Source organism: Myotis yumanensis, unplaced genomic scaffold (assembly GCF_028538775.1).
Source record: "Myotis yumanensis isolate MYYU_CA2020_CCGP unplaced genomic scaffold, mMyoYum1.0.hap1 SCAF_3, whole genome shotgun sequence".
In the NCBI taxonomy this organism is placed as follows: Eukaryota; Metazoa; Chordata; class Mammalia; order Chiroptera; family Vespertilionidae; genus Myotis; species Myotis yumanensis.
This window is the reverse complement of record NW_027223754.1, coordinates 24,382,911-24,401,892: the sequence shown is the minus strand read 5'-3', so window position 1 is coordinate 24,401,892 and position 18,982 is coordinate 24,382,911. Positions and strand designations below refer to the sequence as shown.

Below are 18,982 nucleotides of genomic sequence, written 5' to 3'. Positions count from 1 at the left end.
TAACCACATGTTGTACAACATAGGAATACTAGTGATTGGCACATAAGAAGTCCTTAATAAATCCCAGCTGCTGTTACTATTATTTAGCAGCTATTATAGTAAGCAGATTCAACAAAAGAAACTTGTCTGCTTACTTATAGCTTTTATACAAAATATTTTAAAATGCCAATACTAAATATAATTTTAGTTTTCCATTATTTTATGTTAGAAACAAAAGTAGTCATAACAATAGCCCATAGGAAATTCTTATACTCCAGTTTATACCTTTTCAAGTTTTTGCTACTAGTCTGTTTTGGACTAAATTGTGTACTCCTAAAATTCATTTATTGAAACCCCAATCCCCAATATGACTATATATTGGAGACTGGGCCTCACAGAGGTAATTAAGATTAAATGAGTTTATGAGTGTATGCCTCTAATCCAATAGGACTGGTGTCCTTATAAAAGAGTAAAAGACAGCAGAGATATCTATCTCTATACATATACTAAAGAAGGCCATGTGAGGACACTGTGAAAAGACAGCCTTCTACAACCTAGGGAGAGAGGCCTTACCAGAAAGCAACCCTTTTGGCAACTTGACCTGAACTTCTAATCTCCAGAAATGTGAGAAAATAAATTTCTGTTATCTAAACCAACCCAGTCCGTGGTATTTTGTAATGACAGCCTTATCTGAGTAATAGAAACCCTATGCCAAATTGCCACAAAGGAATGTCATCTCCAACACAAACCATATATTTGACTCTATCTATAATAATAAAAGCGTGATATGCTAATTAGACCGGACAGCCAAATGATCTTCCGGACGTCATTCCGGATTTCCTTCCAGACAACTTTCCTGGTGAACCTGCCGTGTTGGGGGCTGAGGCAGAAGCAGTTAGGAACTATCAGGCAGACAGTCGAGCAGTTAGGGGCAATCAGGCAGGCAGGGGGGCAGTTAGGAGCCAGTAGTCCCTGATTGCAAGAGGGATATCCAACTGCCGGTTTAGGCCCGATCCCTGAGGGATCCCTGCGAGATCAGGCCCAAACCAGCAGTCAGGCATTCCCCAGAAGTCCCAGATTGTGAGAGGGTGCAAGCCTGGCTGAGGGACCCACTGCCCCAGTGCAAGAATTTCATGCACTGGGCCTCTAGTCTCACAATAAGATGAAAGACAGAATAAATGAACTAGTAAGAAGATAGAGAATAAAGGATAAATTGTACATGGGAGTGTAGGAGATGACTTTTATACAAATGACTAAATTGAAATTTTTTGGATGTTTTTGTTTTCATCTTACTGAGCTATAAAAAATAGCAAAGAACGGGAGTCATAGAGAAAGAGAAACAATTATATAGCTACATTGATTGAATGGCTGCCACACCTTTTCTATAATATCCTGAACATAAAACAAAAAAAATCTTAAATAACTATAATAATAATATATACCCTATTATTCATTACATTACTATTTATAATATTCTGTTGTTTACATTATTGAAATTTAGCAGAATCCTTCATTTTCTTTTCCATAGAATCAAATACACCCCCTCTTCTTCCCTTCACCTTCCACTCTTCCCCAGCTTCTACCCTCTCTCTTTCTTGTCTTCTTCCTCCTCCTTTTTTATCTTCTTATTCTTCCTCTATCTAAAAATGAATGGTACATTCAACTGTGGTAATTTGATAAAGGGGCCATTTATCAATGTGTATGCAAGGTGTAGGGACTTTGCAGTGTCTCAGGGATAGTAATAAAGTTATTTAATTTGTTACCCAAGTGAGAAGGAAAGGACAGAGACATTCTACTGGGGTCACAGAAAGTAGAGACCTCCACTCAAGAATTCAGACAGCCATAAGCACCTGGACAATGATGCTAATAAAATTGTCTTACCGTGTCCTCCCCATTAGACCAAAGTAAAGCAGGGGGGAGAGAACCTTTTGATATTATCCTTTGGTGCCATCTTGACTAGAGAGCAAGGTGGAAAATAATGGAAAGTTGTTTTAGAGAAGCAAACAGAATATACCAAAATGTATTCCTGGAAACCTCTCTTGAAGTATATTCACAAAAGTGTTATTAGATATATTTGAAGACCTAGTGTGATGTGTGGATTTTTCTTAAATTTCTTATGGTCTAGTATGGTCAAAGTGTTCTATGTAAGCATCTTACATTTACAAAAAGAAAATGACAAAGGCATTTTGGGTTTTAAAAATAGCCTTAGTATGGGAATAGCTTATGATGACTGACAAATGCCAGTGCTCAGGAGCTATCTGCATAATGAACCCAGAAGGAAAGTCAGCATTCTCATTATCAGTCATTATTACCATAATATAAATTAATTCAATGGGTTAATTTATTATCTTTTATGAAACATAATGTAAAAACATTGATGTAAAATATTATCTCTAAATAATCAAATTAGAAATTGGCACAATCTGTTAATAATTTGACAATGTGTATATGTGTATATCTTTAAATCTTTTTAGTTAGTATAAATATGATTATAATTATTATTATATATAATTATTGGGGCAATTTTTATCTTCTTTTGGTGTCACCAAATGAAGATAAAAATTTTTGGTAAAATTTCAGATTTTTCTACTATATTCTTTTTATATTGATAATGGTACCTGTAACAAATTGAGTCAACATGGATGGCACTTCTGTGTTTACATATTAGAAGCCTCTATTCCATTTTGTCATGACACTATTTTTAATAATTACATTATTCTCCCAGTAAATGAATTATCTCCTAAAATATTAGTGTGCACTTGTGTGCTTTTTTTTTCAGCACCCCAAAACCCTAAGTCTGGAATCACTTGCAGTCATTATAGCTCAATTATTGAGCCTTAGTATGGGAATAGCTTATGATGACATTGACAAATGCCAGTGTTCAGGAGCTGTCTGCATAATGAACCCAGAAGCAATGTAAGATGCTTTACTTTTATATGCCTTACACCTATAGTTTATATGAAAATAAGTTTGGTGTATTTAAAGTCTAAGCTGTTGAAATAATTTAAAATGGTTTAATATAAGCTGTGACCCATACTTCCAAATCAAAATGCATAATCCAAGTCCCAAATATCTATCTCAAAATTTCCCAATCTAATGTCACACTTGCTTTGCCATATATGATCTAACCCCTACATTTATCACTATGTTTACTTGCATGATTTTATCATTTAAGCCTGAGCAGATAAGCCAAATACTGGCTTGTGATCACTGTACAAGAATGATTGATTAATATGGTCTTGTCTGCATAAATCTCCTTCATTCTGCCCTGGCTCAGACTGAATCTTGGCATCTATTGATTTCATAGATGCTGTTATTCAGCTTTTTCTTTGTTATCAAAGGAGGCCTTTTGCAGTACCATTTTTATGCCTTAAAACATAGAGAAGTTGCTATTACCATCGTTATTCTTAAAGTATACTCTGAGATTTTATAAAATTAGAACCAAACAGTCAGGGATTAGGGACTCCATTATTCAGTCAGTGACTAGAGCCAGCCTCTTATTTTTCTGATGGACAATTTTGGAGGCATTTTCTGCTTTTTAGATGTCTTTCAGCAACAAACTTGGTAACATCTCACTTTCTCTATTTCCTCACTCCTGCTTCCACAATCATTTCCTAGAGGTACTTGCATTGAACTTTTTATCTCAGGCTCTGATTTTGGAGGAACCTATATAAAAATAGTTATCCCAGAAGTGGCTATAGTAAACTATTATGAAATGATTGTTGAACTGGATTAGTAAGTGATCTTACGGCAACAAGGATACATTTGGCAGGAGATGATGTACAGACAAGGCATTGTCTTGTTCTTTGGTATGTATGTCCATTAAGGTACAATAAAAACTAAAGATATTCCTGGTAGATTAGGTTTTATGTGGAATCTCTGACAAGTATCAAATATTTGTAGTGCAGATCCCCAGAGTACTGTTTCAGCTCCTGGCCACTGGCCCCTTGTAGAGATTAGCATGCATGTAGGAAACACTAAGTTACTATGTTACTGAAGTTGAATATTTTCATCATAATTTGTGTATATTCAGATCCACAGAATTATAATATCAAGTGGGCATATTAATCTACCTGATGACCAAAAGAGTCCCTTTTGGAACAAGCTAAAAAAATCCAGATAGTGCAAGTCAATAACGCAAACAGGGATTCTAGGTAAATCCCCATGGCATGTCCATCTATTGCATCAATATTTCTCAGTCACTTCACACCAACGGTCAAATGGGGGTGCCCTAAAACTGGCTGCTAGAGAAAGAAAAAAGCTGTCTTGTTTTAAGAACATGTCCTCTCACTATGTTAATTGGAATAAAAACATGCTTAAATGTGTGGCATTTCACATTGATTTCTGCATAGTGGCTTTCATTTCCAAGATAATGCCATCACTCATGATGGAAGCTTTAATTACAACATTAAGTTAACCAAGTTTATAGTGACCAATAGAATAAAGGGTCATTTAGAAGCATAGTTGTCATCATTACTTCTTAGAATTTAGACTTATAGCTTCATTTTAAACCAGTTACTTAACCTTTAATCAGCCCATTCCTAACTTTGCAAGAAGCCAAAAGATGTAGTCATTCATGCAAGGGAATTATGTACTGAACTGAATATCAGAGGTTCTGTTATCAAGAAAATATGAGAGAATGGGGAATAAGAATATCCAGAAAATATGTTCAAAGATTCAAGCTGAAAAGGAGTTCTCCAATTCGATATAATTATTATTGATATTTTCTTTCTAATGAAAAATTAAATCACCAAAAAATATATCCCCTATGGACCAGTTCACACAATAGCAAACACACCTTTCCTTGCCCGGTTCTCAGTAATATTAAATTTCTATTGCTTTCTCTCCTTTTGGTTTCTGGTACTTAGATAAAATTCATCTGAATTGTTGGCAATGCAATAATAATTTCACTCATTATGGTTAATATAACTGAAGGGTATGTTCAACCAGAATGTGACAATAACAAAAAATATCAAAACTGGTAGTTTGTTCGAAACTCCCTAATTTGTCATCCTCATGGAAATAACATGTTCCTGAAATAATCTGAATGACTAGGGTTTAAGTCTATAGCTACAAGAGGAAACAGTGTCACAAACAACTAGTATAAAATCCAACAAAATTTTGTTGATTATTTATTCCAACTAAAAATATTTACTGTACATTTTTGCACATTTGACAATAACAAAATTGAGTATTTTTTTCTGGGGTGGAATGTTAAATAGCTTTATTCCCAGGGCAGGCAGTTGATTGATACAATGTGTGAATAAAAATTTGAATTTTAATGTATTTTCAGTCATTCCAGTGGTGTGAAGATCTTTAGTAACTGCAGCATGGAAGACTTTGCACATTTTATTTCAAAGCCAAAATCCCAATGTCTTCGAAATCATCCACGTTTAGATCCATCATATAAAGCTGGAGTTTGTGGTAATAAAAAAGTGGAAGATGGAGAAACATGTGACTGTGGGACTGCAGATGTAGGTACTCACTGGAAAGCATACATATCAGAATTGCATTAAAATATTTAATTTTATAGTGTTACATTGTTACTTTTCATAATTTATCACAATTACTTTTCTGCAAAAACCTTAAGAAAGCATATAGGGATTTTAATAAACTAATGAAGGCACGTATATATTGAGGTACAGATTTAGTGGTTTATATAGTATCTGTACAAGTGATTTTTCAACATCATTAATCTTGTAGCTGAGTTGACCTAAGTTTAAACTGCCCCTCTTGTGTATTTTTCTTGTATTTATTCTGAATCTAAAATCCTCCACCATTCAGAAAGATATAAAAGTTTGAGAAAGAAAACATAGGAGACGCATTTCTGGCTTTGAGTATTTTAATCCAGGTCAATATTCAACTCAAAAAGATTTGGACCATACGTAATCCATAAAAGCTGGTTTTCATACTCACAGAAATCTTACAAAAAGCTGCTGTGTAGAAGGAGGTGGTAAGAGAATAGAAAAAGGGAGTGCAACGTGGGAGAGAGAAATTGTGAGACTCACAGTTGAATAGTATAGGCATGAGAGAATCAAGAAAATATGAATGGAATTCAATGCTCCCTACTGTAATAGCTAAGGTCATTCATGTGTACTCACCTCAGTATGGAAAAGTGTGTTTTTAGGTAACTAGTTGGGTGGGTGATATGGTTTTAAGAAATTATTCCAGAGCACCCACCTGTTTTCCTTTGTTAGGATCTAAATGGAAACACCTTGACATTTTTTAATAAAAATTAACAGCAGTATCTTTTGGCTTTATTAAATACTAGAGGCCTGGTGCACAAAAATTTGTGCACTGTGGGGGAGGGGGGGTCCCTCAGCCCAGCCTGTGCCCTCTCGCAGTCTGGGACACCTTGGGGAATGTCCACCTGCTGGCTTAGGCCCACTCCCCAGAGCCCTCAGGGTATGTCCACTTGCCAGCTCAGGAGCCCTCAGGGGATGTCCACTTGCCAGCGGGGAGCAGGCCTAAGCTGCAGTGAGACATCCTTAGCACTGCTGAGGAGGTGGGAGAGGTTTCCACCACCACCGCTGTACTGGCAGCTATCAGCCTGGCTTGTGGATGAGCAGAGCTCCCCCTGTGGGAGTGCCCTGACCACCAGAGGGCAGCTCCTGCATTGAGCATCTGCCCCCTGGTGGTCAGTGTGTGTCATAGTGACCAGTCATTCCCAGTCTTTCTGCTATTAAGGTCAGTTTGCATATTACCCTTTTATTATATAGGATAGAGGCCTGGTGCATGGGTGGGGGCCATGAGGGGCTGATGACTCTTTGCAGCCTGGTCAAGCTCCCCATTGGGGACCCTCACCCCATGGAGGTGTGGCCAGCCTGGGTGAGGGGCTGAGGACTGTTTGCAGGCTGGTCACACCCCCTTCAGGGTGGAGGTCCCCACTGGGGTACCTGGCCAGCCTGGGTGAGGGGCTGAGGGCCGTTTTCAGGCTGGTAATACCCCCTCTAGGGTGGGGAGTCCTGCTGGGGTGCCTGGCCAGCCTGGGTGAGGGGCTGATGGCCGTTTTCCAGCTGGCCACGGCCTGGCTGGAAGCAGGTATCTGGGATTTATTTAACTTCTATAATTTAAACTTTGTTGCCTTGGTCCCGCTCAAAGCCTGAGTTGCCTGCTGGCAACCCATGTTCCCAGCCCCTCCTTGAGCAGAGGCCACATGGCCTGGAAGCAGGTATCTGGGATTTATTTATCTTCTATAATTGAAACTTTGCAGCCTTGAGTGGAGCTCAGGGCCAGCAGAGCAGGTGGGAAGCTTGGCTTCCTCCATCGCTGGGGGCAACCTAAGCCTCCTGTTCGCTCCAGCTCTGTGGCCACTGCCATATTTGGGATGGAATGATGGTTAATTTGTATATTACTCTTTTATAGGATCATATAATTATGTCCCAAATCCATATTATATAGCTTAACTCAGCAGAATCCCATGTAGATAGTAATAGCAATGATATAGATTAGGCAGAATAGTTCTGGAAAGCACTACAAATTAATGTGCCCTACTAAGTATCATACTATGAGTCATGTTAAGATCACTGAAATCCATGACTTATTTTTGTGTAACTTATTGAAATTTTTGGCCCAATCAATCATTTTATCATTTTTAAAATTCTTGGGAATTTGAAAAATTGTGTGTGTGTGCGCGCGTGCGTGTGAATGTATCATCTCTCCAGCTTTCTACTTTCTTATATACTGCTTTTATTAAGCCTAATAATCTTATATAATAAAGAGGTAATATGCAAATTAACCTTCACACCATAATGCCATAACAAGATGGCGTGCACTCAGCGGGGATGGGGTTGGCTATTCGGTGGCAGCTCCCATGGCCCAGCAGAGGGAGGTCTGGCAGCCACTCTGCACCTGCCAACGAAGTTCCTCCAGCCCTGCTGGGGGGTGGGTCCCAGCTGCTGCCCTGCACAGCTTCCACCAGGCTTTCCTCAGCCCTGTGCACCATGTGGGTGGCTTTGTGGGGGGTCCCGCGGCTCTGTGCAGTTTAATGCTGTGTCTGTCTGCATGGGCGCAAGCAGGTCTAGATCTCACGGGATTTTGAGGCACACTCAAGTGGGTAGGGACTTGACTCTGGGTCTCCTGATGCAGGCGGACTTGATGCTGTACCCCCTGGGCGCCGGCCCAGACTCTGACAGCAGGAAGGAAGGAGTCTCATCCCTCATAGAATCAGCCAGAAACAGCCTTTGGTCAGACAGCTCTCAGCAGCCTGACAGCGAAGACTCTCATTCACCTGCATCCCAGACCCTGACAGCAGGGAGGTGGGAATATGTCTAAAGAGCAACTATTGACACAATGTAGCTCTGCAGCCAAAAGAAGCCGGCGTCATCGACAGAAAATGTCTGAAGACCAATGTGCCTCTGAAGTTGAAAGAAGGCTGTGGGGACAACAGAATATGTCTAAAGAACAGTCATCAACAAGTACTACCTAGACTGGTAGGAACTTCCTTCTCAGCAAAAATGGAGTACATGAGGATGCAATTCTCAAACATAGTTGTGGTAGAATGACTATTAGATGTCAATTTTGCCTATCACTAAATTTCTCTGATAAAAACCATCTGATGGAAAATTTACTCAATGTTAAAGCAAAGGTAAGGTTTGTCCAAATGATATACATTTTCCAGAATACCTGGGATATTTTAAAAAATTAATGACAAACAAAGATTCTGACAGGGAAAATATTCATTCCACAAATAGTTCTTTTGCTTTTGCTTCCGTGGGTGCAAATATTGCATCGCCATCAGGATATGGTCCATACTGTTTTAGAATACACAGACAAGTTTATCACCGTACTGGAACTTTACATCTTTCGGATGGTGTTTCTTGGAAGTTTGCTCAATTCTATATTTTGGATACAGCCAAAGCAACAAGTAAAAGATTAGCAATGCCAGAAAACCAGGGCTGCTCAGAAAGACTCATGACCAACATCAACAACCTCATGTATGAAGTATTAACAAAATCGTACAAAATGCTACATGAGGTAGAAAAGGAAACCCAATCTAAAGCAGCAGCAAAAGGTATTGTTCCCACGGAAGTAATAATGGCAATTAAAAATTATCGTAGCAGTGGCCCAGGTAGATGTAATTCTCCCCGTGTAACCAAGGTTGCTCTCATATTCAGAAACAAAGACGGAGAACCTCCTTTTGAAAGGGACTTGCTTATTCATTGTAAACCAGATCCCAATAATCTGAATGCCACTAAAATGAAACAAATCAATATCCTGTTTCCTACATTAGATGCAATGACATATCCTGTTCTTTTTCCACATGGTGAAAAAGGCTGGGGAACGGATATTGTATTAAGACTCAGAGATGACCGTGTAATCGACAATGATACTAGACAAAATGTAAGGACACGAGTCACACAAATGAAGTATTAAGGATTTCATCTGTCTGTGAGGGACACATTCAATCCTATTTTATTTTATTTTTTTTAAATGTTTCAACAATTACATTTTTTTAAATTAAATCTTTATTGTTCAGATTATTACATTTGTTCCTCCTTTTCCCACCCATAACTCCCCTCCACCCAGTTCCCACCCCACCCTCCGCCCTCACTCCCCACCCACTGTCCTCATCCATAGGTGTACGATTTTTGTCCAGTCTCTTCCCGCATCCCCCACACCCCTTTACCCCCCAAGAATAGTCAGTCCATTCCCTTTCTATGTCCCTGATTCTATTATAATCACCAGTTCATTCTGTTCATCAGATTATCTACTCACTTGATTTTTAGATTCACTTGTTGATAGATGTGTATTTGTTGTTCATAATTTGTATCTTTACCTTTTTCTTCTTCTTCCTCTTCTTAAAGGATACCTTTCAGCATTTCGTATAATACTGGTTTGGTGGTGATGAACTCCTTTAGCTTTTTCTTATCTGTGAAGCTCTTTATCTGACCTTCAATTCTGAATGATAGCTTTGCTGGATAAAGTAATCTTGGTTGTAGGTTCTTTGTATTCATCACTTTGAATATTCCTTGCCACTACCTTCTTGGCCTGCAAAGTTTCTGTTGAGAAATCAGCTGACAGTCGTATGGGTACTCCCTTGTAGGTAACTGACTTTCTTTCTCTTGCTGCTTTTAAGATTCTCTCTTTGTCTTTTGCTCTTGGCATTTTAATTATGATGTGTCTTGGTGTGGTCCTCTTTGGATTCCTTTTGTTTGGGGTTCTATGCGCTTCCTGAACTTGGAAGTCTATTTCTTTCACCAGGTAGGGGAAGTTTTCTGTAATTATTTCTTCAAATAGGTTTTCAATATCTTGCTCTCTCTCTTCTTCTGGCACCTCTATAATTTGGATGTTGGTATGCTTGAAGCTGTCCCAAAGGCTCCTTACACTATCTTCGTATTTTTGGATTCTTTTTTCATTTTGCTTTTCTGGTTGGGTGTTTTTTGCTTCTTCATATTTCAAATCTTTGACTTGGTTCTTGCGATCCTCTGGTCTGCTGTTTGGAGTCTGTATAATATTCTTTATTTCAGTCAGTGTATGCTTAATTTCTAGTTGGTCCTTTATCACAACATCAAGGGTCTCACTAGATTTCGTGAGGGTCTCATTGAGTTTATCGGCGGTTTCTAGAAAATTCTTGAAAAACCTTAAAAGTGTGCTTTTGAACTCTATATCCAGTAATTTTCTTTCCTCCATTTCTGTCATTTGTGTCCTGTTTCTTTGTCTTGGCATTTTTTATGCTTTGCTGTGTCAATAGAGTGGCTTTCTGTCCTAAGTGTCCTATAGGGCCCAGTGGCTCAGCCTCCCCAATTACCTGAGGTAGACACTCTTGGTGCACCCCCTTGTGGGCTTTGTGCACAGTCTTGTTGTAGTTAAGCCTTGAATGTTTTAGGTAACACTGGGAGGATTTGACCTCCAGGCCAATTGGCTGTGAGAATCAGCTGTGTCTACGGTGGGAGAACTTCTGGGCTGAAGACACCCTTATGGGGCAAGACTTGCTTCAGTGGGGCTTTGGTGCTCACTGAGTCTGCCCCCTGAGTGTGTCCCTTATGGATCTGAGTTGTAATTGGATGGTCCCACTCTGACCACTGGGTACACTGGCTCTTGGATCTAAGGAGGTGCTAATCTAGCCTCTGCATGAGGCTACCCAACAGAAGCCAGCTGTAAAGCAATGCAAGTTGCCCTGGGGCCTTGGGGCAGCTGCCATTTGTTAAGTAATTTTTCAGATTACAAAGGGCCGGGCCTTTCATATGCAAAAGCCTCCATGCAAGGCTTGGGGGGGGGGGGGGGGCGGGGTCCCAGGGGATCAACAGGGCGGGTGGAGCGAGCAGTATGGCTGCTCTCAGTCCTGACCTCAGAGGCCCCAGCAATTGCTGCGAGCACCTCTGAGAGAAAGCTGCCCTCGAGTTCCGACCGATGCCAGACAGTCCCATTTCTCCTGTATGAGTCTGGGTCCCCAGAGACTAGCCCGGAACTGGAGCTCAGAGCCTGAGACTCCCTCCTGATTGAAAAAGACAATTGTGTCCTCAGCCGCCAGCCCTCTCCTCATGCACCTCCGCACCTTTGTATTTTACTTCGCACCGCACCTCCTCTGAGTCTCGGTATGCTTTTCTCTTTCCTTCTAGTTGTAGAATTTCCACTCAGCCAGCCTTCCTGTGGTTCTGGATGATGTCCGTTCTGTCTTTTAGTTGTATTTTTGAAGTGGTTGTGCGAGGCAGGAATCTCTGGTGTTTACCTGTGCCGCCATCTTGGTTTCTCCTCCTCAATCCTATTTTAAATGCAGGAAAATTAACTCAAAAGTTTATTGTGGATTCATATTAAAAAAAATGGAGGCCAATCAGATAAATTTCACTAAAACAAACCAATCTAAGTTGAGAGTTGGAAAATATAGTGGTTTGATGGATTATCTCATATCTAGATCTGAAAATGACAATGGGCTGATTGTTAAAAATGATAATATTTCCATCATCTTTTGAGGGTAGTCCCAGAAATATGCAGCAGCAATAACAGGATGCTATGGCAATTGTAATAAAGTATGGCAAGTCCAATTTATTCATAACCATGGCATGCAACCCCAAATGGGCAGATATTACAAACAATTTACAACACTGGCAAAAAGTTGAAAACAGATCTGACTTGGTAACCAGAGTTTTTAATATTAAGCTGAATGCTCTTTTAAACGATATATGTAAATACCATTTATTTGGCAAAGTAATAGCTAAAATTCATGTCATTGAATTTCAGAAACATGGACTGCCTCACGCTCACATATTGATATTAGATGTGAATCCAAATTACAAATAGATGATGACATTGACAGTATAGTTAAGGCAGAAATTCTGGATGAAGACCAGCATCCTCGACTTTTTCAAATTGTAAAATCAAATATGGTACATGGACCATGTGGAATACAAAATCCAAAGAGTCAATGTAGGGAAAATAGAAAATGCTCAAAGGGATATCCAAAAGAATTTCAAAATACAACCATTGGAAATATTGATGGATATCCCAAATACAAACGAAGGTCTGGTAGCACCATGTCTATTGGAAATAAAGTTGTCGATAACACTTGGAATGTCCCTTAAAACCCATATTTTTGCCTTAAATATAACTGTCATATAAACAAAGTCTGTGAATTGATTAAAAGTGTCAAAATTTATTTAAATACACCTATAAAAAGCACGATTGTGCAAATATTCAAATTTCTGAGAAAAAATTTTATCAATCATGACGAAGTACAGGACTCCATTGACTCCAGGTATATGAGCATTCCCGAGGCTGTTTGGAGACTTTTTGCAATGCGAATGCATGACCAATCTCATACAATCACAAGATTAGCTATTCATTTGCCAAATAAACAAAATTTGTATTTTCATATTGATGATTTTGCTGAAGTTTTAGATAGGGCTAAAAGGCATAACTCAACTTTGATGGCTTGGTTCTTATTGAATAGAGAAGATTCTGATGCACGTAATTATTATTATTGGGAGATTCCACAGCATTATGTGTTTACTAATTCTTTATGGACAAAACACTGAAAGGGTGGGAATACAGTATTAGGTAGACTGTTCACTGTGAGCTTTAAAAAACCAGAATGATATTACCTTAGACTTTTGCTTCTGCATGTAAAAGGTGCAATAAGTTTTGATGATCTGAGAACTGTAGGAGATGTATTTATGATACATTTCATGAAGCTGCTAAAACATCAAGGACTACTAATTGATGACACTATCTGGAAAGATATGATTGACAATGCAATCATCCTTAATATGCCCAAACAACTATGGCAACTTTTGCATACATATGTGTGTTTGGATGTTCTGCTGCAAACAAATTATGGGATGAGAATAAATCTCATTTTATTGAAGATTTCTGTTGGAAATTACACCAAAGAGAAGGTGCCTGTGTGAACTGTGAAATGCATGCCCTTAACAAAATTCAAGAGGCATTCACATTGCATAGAATGAAATGTTCACATCTCAGACTTCCATACTATCCTTTATTAATGAATACAAATACATGTGATGAATCATACAAGCGACAATAGGCAGAGGTTTGGATAAATTCTCTGAATGATGAACAGTTGGCAGCCTTTCAGACTATAACTTCAGCCATTGAAGATCAAACTTTACACCCTAAATGCTTTCTCTTGGATGGTCCAGATGGTAGTGGAAAAACATATCTATATAAAGTTTTAATACATTATATTAGAGGTCATGGTGGTACTGTTTTACCCACAGCATCTACAGGAATTGCTTCAAATTTACTTCTCGGTGGAAGAACCTTTCATTCCCAATATAAATTACCATTTCCATTAAATGAAACTTCAATTTCTAGACTTGATATAAAGAGTGAAGTTGCTAAAACCAATAAAAAGGCCAAACTTCTCATTATTGATGAATACACCATGGCATCCAGTCATGCTATAAACACCATAGACAGATTACTAAGAGAAATTACAAATTTGAATGTTGCATTTGGTGGGAAAGTTTTCCTTCTAGGAGGTGATTTTTGACAATGTCTTATTATTGTACCACATGCTATGTGATCGGCCATAGTATAAATGGGTTTAAAGTACTGTAATGTTTGGGGATGTTTCAGAAAGTTGTCTCTTACTATAAATATGAGACCAGAGGATTCTGCTTATAGTGGATGGTTAGTAAAACTTAGAGATGGCAAACTTCATAGCAGTTTTCATTTAGGAATGGATATTATTGAAATCCCCTGTGAAATGATTTGTAATGGACCTATTATTGAAGCTACCTTTGGAAATACTATATCTGTAGATAATATTACAAATATACCTAAATGTGCAATCCTTTGCCCAAAATATGAGCATGTTCAAAAATTAAATGAAGAAATTTTGGATATACTCGAGGGAGATTTTCACACATATTTGAGTGATGATTCCATGGACTCAATAGATGATGCTGAAAAGGAAATTTTTCCCATCGAATTTCTTAAGTAGTACTCCTTTGGGAATGCCATATCATAAATTAAAATTGAAAGTGGGTGCAATCATCATGCTATTGATAAATCTTAATAGTAAATGGGGTCTTTGTAATGGTACTAGATTTATTATCAAAAGATTACGACCTAACATTATCGAAGCTGAAACAGTAACAGGATCTGCAGCGGGAAAGGTTGTTCTGATTCCAAGAATTGATTTGTCCCCATCTGACACTGGCCTCCCATTTAAACTAATTCGACAACAGTTTTCCATGATGCCAGCATTTGCAATGACTATTAATAAAGCACAAGGACAAACTGTAGAAAAAGTAGGAATATTTCTACCTGAACCTGTTTTTGGACATGGTCAGTTATATGTTGCTTTCTCTCGAGTTCGAAGAGTGTGTACATTAAAGTTAAAGTTGTGAATACTTCATCAGAAGGGAAATTAGTCAAGCACTCTCAAAGTGTTTTCACTCTTAATGTGTGTACAAGGAGATATTAGAATAAGTTTAATCACTTTATCAGTCATTGTTTGCATCACTGTTGTTTTTATATCATGTTTTTGTTGTTTTTATATCATGTCTTTGTTGTTGTTATATCATTTTGTTATTTATTTATTAATAAATTTATATATTATTTTCGTATACATTTTACTAATTTCCTTTCATCTCTGACACTTCTATTATAGAGAAAGGGCAAATAGCAATATTAAAATTTCCTCTAATTAATTCCCTTTTAATGTGCATGAATTTCATGCACAAGGCCACTAGTAAATAAATAAAAACACAGAATCATTGTAATAAACTCCCTAAAGAACATGTAAGTATAGTCCATGGACACAGACAACAACATGGTTAGGGCCAGGAGGAAGGGAGGGAGGATTTGAGTGGAGGATGTAGAAGGAGGGGTAAATAGGGGACATCTACAATAATTTCAACAACAACAAAAATAATAAAGGTCACAATAAGTTTGAAGGGTTAAAAAAAACAGAATCACTGGGCATAGATGAATTATAGCATAAAACAGAAGGCATCATGAAATATGGATGAGTGATATAAAGTTGATAATTTGTCATGTTAAGAAATATCATTTTCTAATTCATATTTAGAGAATTCAAAGTAAAATAAATTTTGAATATCTCATAAAAGTTACTGACTTATTAACATACAGCAGATTCATAAAAGATAAGTAAGAACTAATCATAATGAAATTGTTAAGTTGTAACTTTCATTTCATGTCTTGCATTCAACTATTTCTGTCTAGAAGAGCCAGAGAGCTCCTGGAGGCTGGCTTTGGTAGCCTCCAGCATTTCAGAAAACCCTACTACCAATATAGTCAAACCTACTCTAGGGATAGAAAAACACACAGTCTAACACATTGTAGATAACTAATCAATTTCTATTAAAAAGCATGATTAAATAAGTGGGTTTATTTATTTTTTGTTTGCCAACATATATGTAAAGCATCTGTCTATAATATATATAATATATTAGTGTTATATAATGTTTATATCATTAAAATATAGATCCAATGTAAATGAAAGTTGGAAGATATTTACGAGTATTTGTTTTGCCTTTCAGGAGTGTAACCAAATCCAAGACAATTGCTGTGACTCTACCACATGTGCACTAAAAACCGGTTTAGCTTGTTTAACGGGAGCGTGCTGTACCAAGTGTCAAGTAAGAGTTTTCTTAAAATTTTGGTATTACCTATATAAGTAAAGTTATCATTCTTTATAATATCTGTCTGTTTACATTCTGCTCTATTCAATATAATTTACCTCACACCGTCAGTTTTCGCCGAAAGGAACTCCATGCAGGAGTTCCATACATGAATGTGATCTCACTGAATATTGCAATGGATCATCTGGGGAATGTCAAGAGGACTTTTATGTTCAGGATGGTCATCCATGTGAAGAGGATAAATGGCTCTGCGTACAGGGACACTGTAAGAGTATGGAATCACAATGTTCAGAAGCATTTGGTGAAGGTATTTGTTATAATTTTATTTCCTGTATATACATTTTTCTGGAAACTGAAATGAAATAGATGTTGATATGCAATCATGATTTTTTTAATGTAATTATTAAATTTATTGGGATGAAATTAGTTAATATGATTGTAAGGTTTCAGCTGTGGATTTCTATGCTATAAAATTTATATATTGATCTGTGTGACCAGCACCCAAAGTCAAATCTCCTCCTGTCACTATATATTAGGATCCCTTTCACCCTCATCCCCTTCCCTCTGGCAACCACCACACTGCTGTTTATGTCCATAAGTTTCAGTTTTATATCACTCATATGAGTAAAATCATATGGTTCTTAGCTTTTCCTGACGGACTCGTTGCACTTAGCATAACATTCTCAAGGTTCATCCATGTTGTCACAAATGACAGTAGTATTTTGTCTCTTCTTATGGCTGAGTAATAATAGTATGTATGTACCACATTTTCTTTATCCAACCCTCTATCAAAGGACACCTCGAATGTCTCCATGTCTTGGCAACTGTGAATAATGCCATAATGAACATAGGGGTGCATATTGCTTAGTCAACGAATGTTTTTATTTTTTTGGTAGGTACCCAGAAGAGGGATTGTTGGGTCATATGGTAACTCTATTTTTAGTGTTTTCAGAAACCACTATACTGTTTTCTATAATAGTTGTACCAGTTTACATCCACGCCAGCAGTGAATAAGGGTTCCTTTTTTCCCCACAATCCCTCCAACACATTATCTGTCTTGTTGATAATAGCCATTCTAACAGATGTGAGGTGAATAGCTCGTTGTAGTTTTGATTTGCATTTTCCTATTAGCTAGTGAAGTTGAACATCTTTTCACATATCTGATGGCTGTTTGTATATTTTCTTGGGAGAGGTGCCTGTCAGGTCCTCTGAGGATGGTTGTAATTTAAAATGACAGGCAATGGAAAGTGTTAGTAAGAAGGTGGCAAAATCAGAACTTTTATGCATTGCTGGTGGGAATAGAAAAATGGTGTAGCAGCATTAGAAAACAGTTTGGCATTTCCTTAAAATGTTAAGCAGAGCTATTTCATTTCTGGTATATACCTAAGAGAATTGAACATACATGTTCCCATAAAACCTTGTATACAAATATTCATTGCACCATTATTCATACTAATCAAAATGTAGAAATAATCCAAATGTCCGTCAGCTGATGAATGAGTAAAGCAAGTACAAAATATTACTATGCAATAAAATATTAATTTAACAAAGTGCTGATATTTGTTAAATGTAAATACATTTTGAAAACATATGGCAAGCTAAAGAAGCTAGTCACAAAGGACCACAAAAATGATTTCATTTCTATTAATATGCATATAGGCAAATGTATAAAGACAGAAAGTAGATTAATGGTTGCCTAAGACTAGAGGAGTATGAGGGGAAGGAATGTGTTTGTATGTTGTTTGACATATATACAATTTAACATTTATAACACATTTTTAAATTTTTATTTTATTTTTAAGGAAATTTATTAGGTACAATTGGTTAATAAGGATTTAAGTGTACATTTTCATGATATGTGATTTGTATATTGCATTGTGTGCTCACCAACCAAAGTCAAATCATTATAACTACATTTATTGTCACAATTTTTAAAAAAATATTTTAAGTAGACTTTTAATTGAATTTATTAGGGTGACATTGATTCCCAAACCTCACAGGTTTAAAAAAAACCTATACAGGTTTCAAGAGTACAACTCAACACACTGCATTATGCACCCACTGTCCACAGAAAATTCTCTTTCCATCTCTATCCTCCCTCTGTCCACTTCTACCTACCCCTTTCCCTCTGGCCATCACCAGATAGTATTATTTATTTATCTTTATGTTTGAAAGTATTGCAATTGTTTCCCTTTTTTCCACATTGACTCCATCCACCCTGCACCCTCCGCTCCTAGGCCTTCCCTATACTATATGTGTTTGTTATTTTTTTGCTTAATCCCTTCACCTTCTTTCATCCAGTCCCCTAACCCCCCTTCCCTCTGACAGTTGTCAGTCTGTTCTTGGTATCCATGAGTCTGTTTCTATTTTGTTTGTTAATTTATTGTGCTCCTTAGATTCCACATATCAATAGATCATATGGTATTTGTCATTTTCTGACTGGCTTTTTTCACTTAGCATAATAATCTCCAGGTCCATTCATGCTGTTGCAAAAGGTAAGTATTCCTATTTTGAATTCTTTTTTCCACATCCTCCCCAACACTTTTTGTTTAATGATTTATTAAAGATAGCCATTCTGACAGGCATGAGGTGATTTTAATTTGCATCTCTCTGATGATTAGTGATCTTGAGCATTTTTTTCATATTTCTCTTGGCCATCTATATGTCCTCTTTGGAGAAGTGTCTATTTAGGTCCTTTGACCGTTTTTTAATTGAATTGTTTATCTTCCTTTTGTTAAGTTGTATGAGTTCCTTATATACTTTGGATATTACCCCTTTGTCAGATGTATTATTGCCAAATATATTCTCCCATACAGTTTTAATCTTAATTTTTTCCTTTTGATATTATGAAAATTGGAATTGTTTAATTTCCTTTTAGGACTTTTCATTGCTAATATATAGAAGTGATATTTATGTGTTAATTTTGTATCTTA

The 18,982-nt window shown here is 37.3% G+C and overlaps 1 protein-coding gene across 1 annotated transcript in view; it reads left to right on the top strand.

Annotated features, from left to right (window-relative positions):
• Window positions 1–18,982, top strand: part of ADAM2 (ADAM metallopeptidase domain 2) — a 77,305-nt gene that overhangs the window by 30,166 nt on the left and 28,157 nt on the right. Inside the window, exons 11-14 of the mRNA XM_070407393.1 lie at window positions 2,759–2,895; window positions 5,273–5,453; window positions 15,948–16,046; window positions 16,161–16,356. Of these exons, the coding sequence (XP_070263494.1) occupies window positions 2,759–2,895; window positions 5,273–5,453; window positions 15,948–16,046; window positions 16,161–16,356 (613 nt within the window). The remainder of the gene's footprint in view (window positions 1–2,758; window positions 2,896–5,272; window positions 5,454–15,947; window positions 16,047–16,160; window positions 16,357–18,982) is intronic.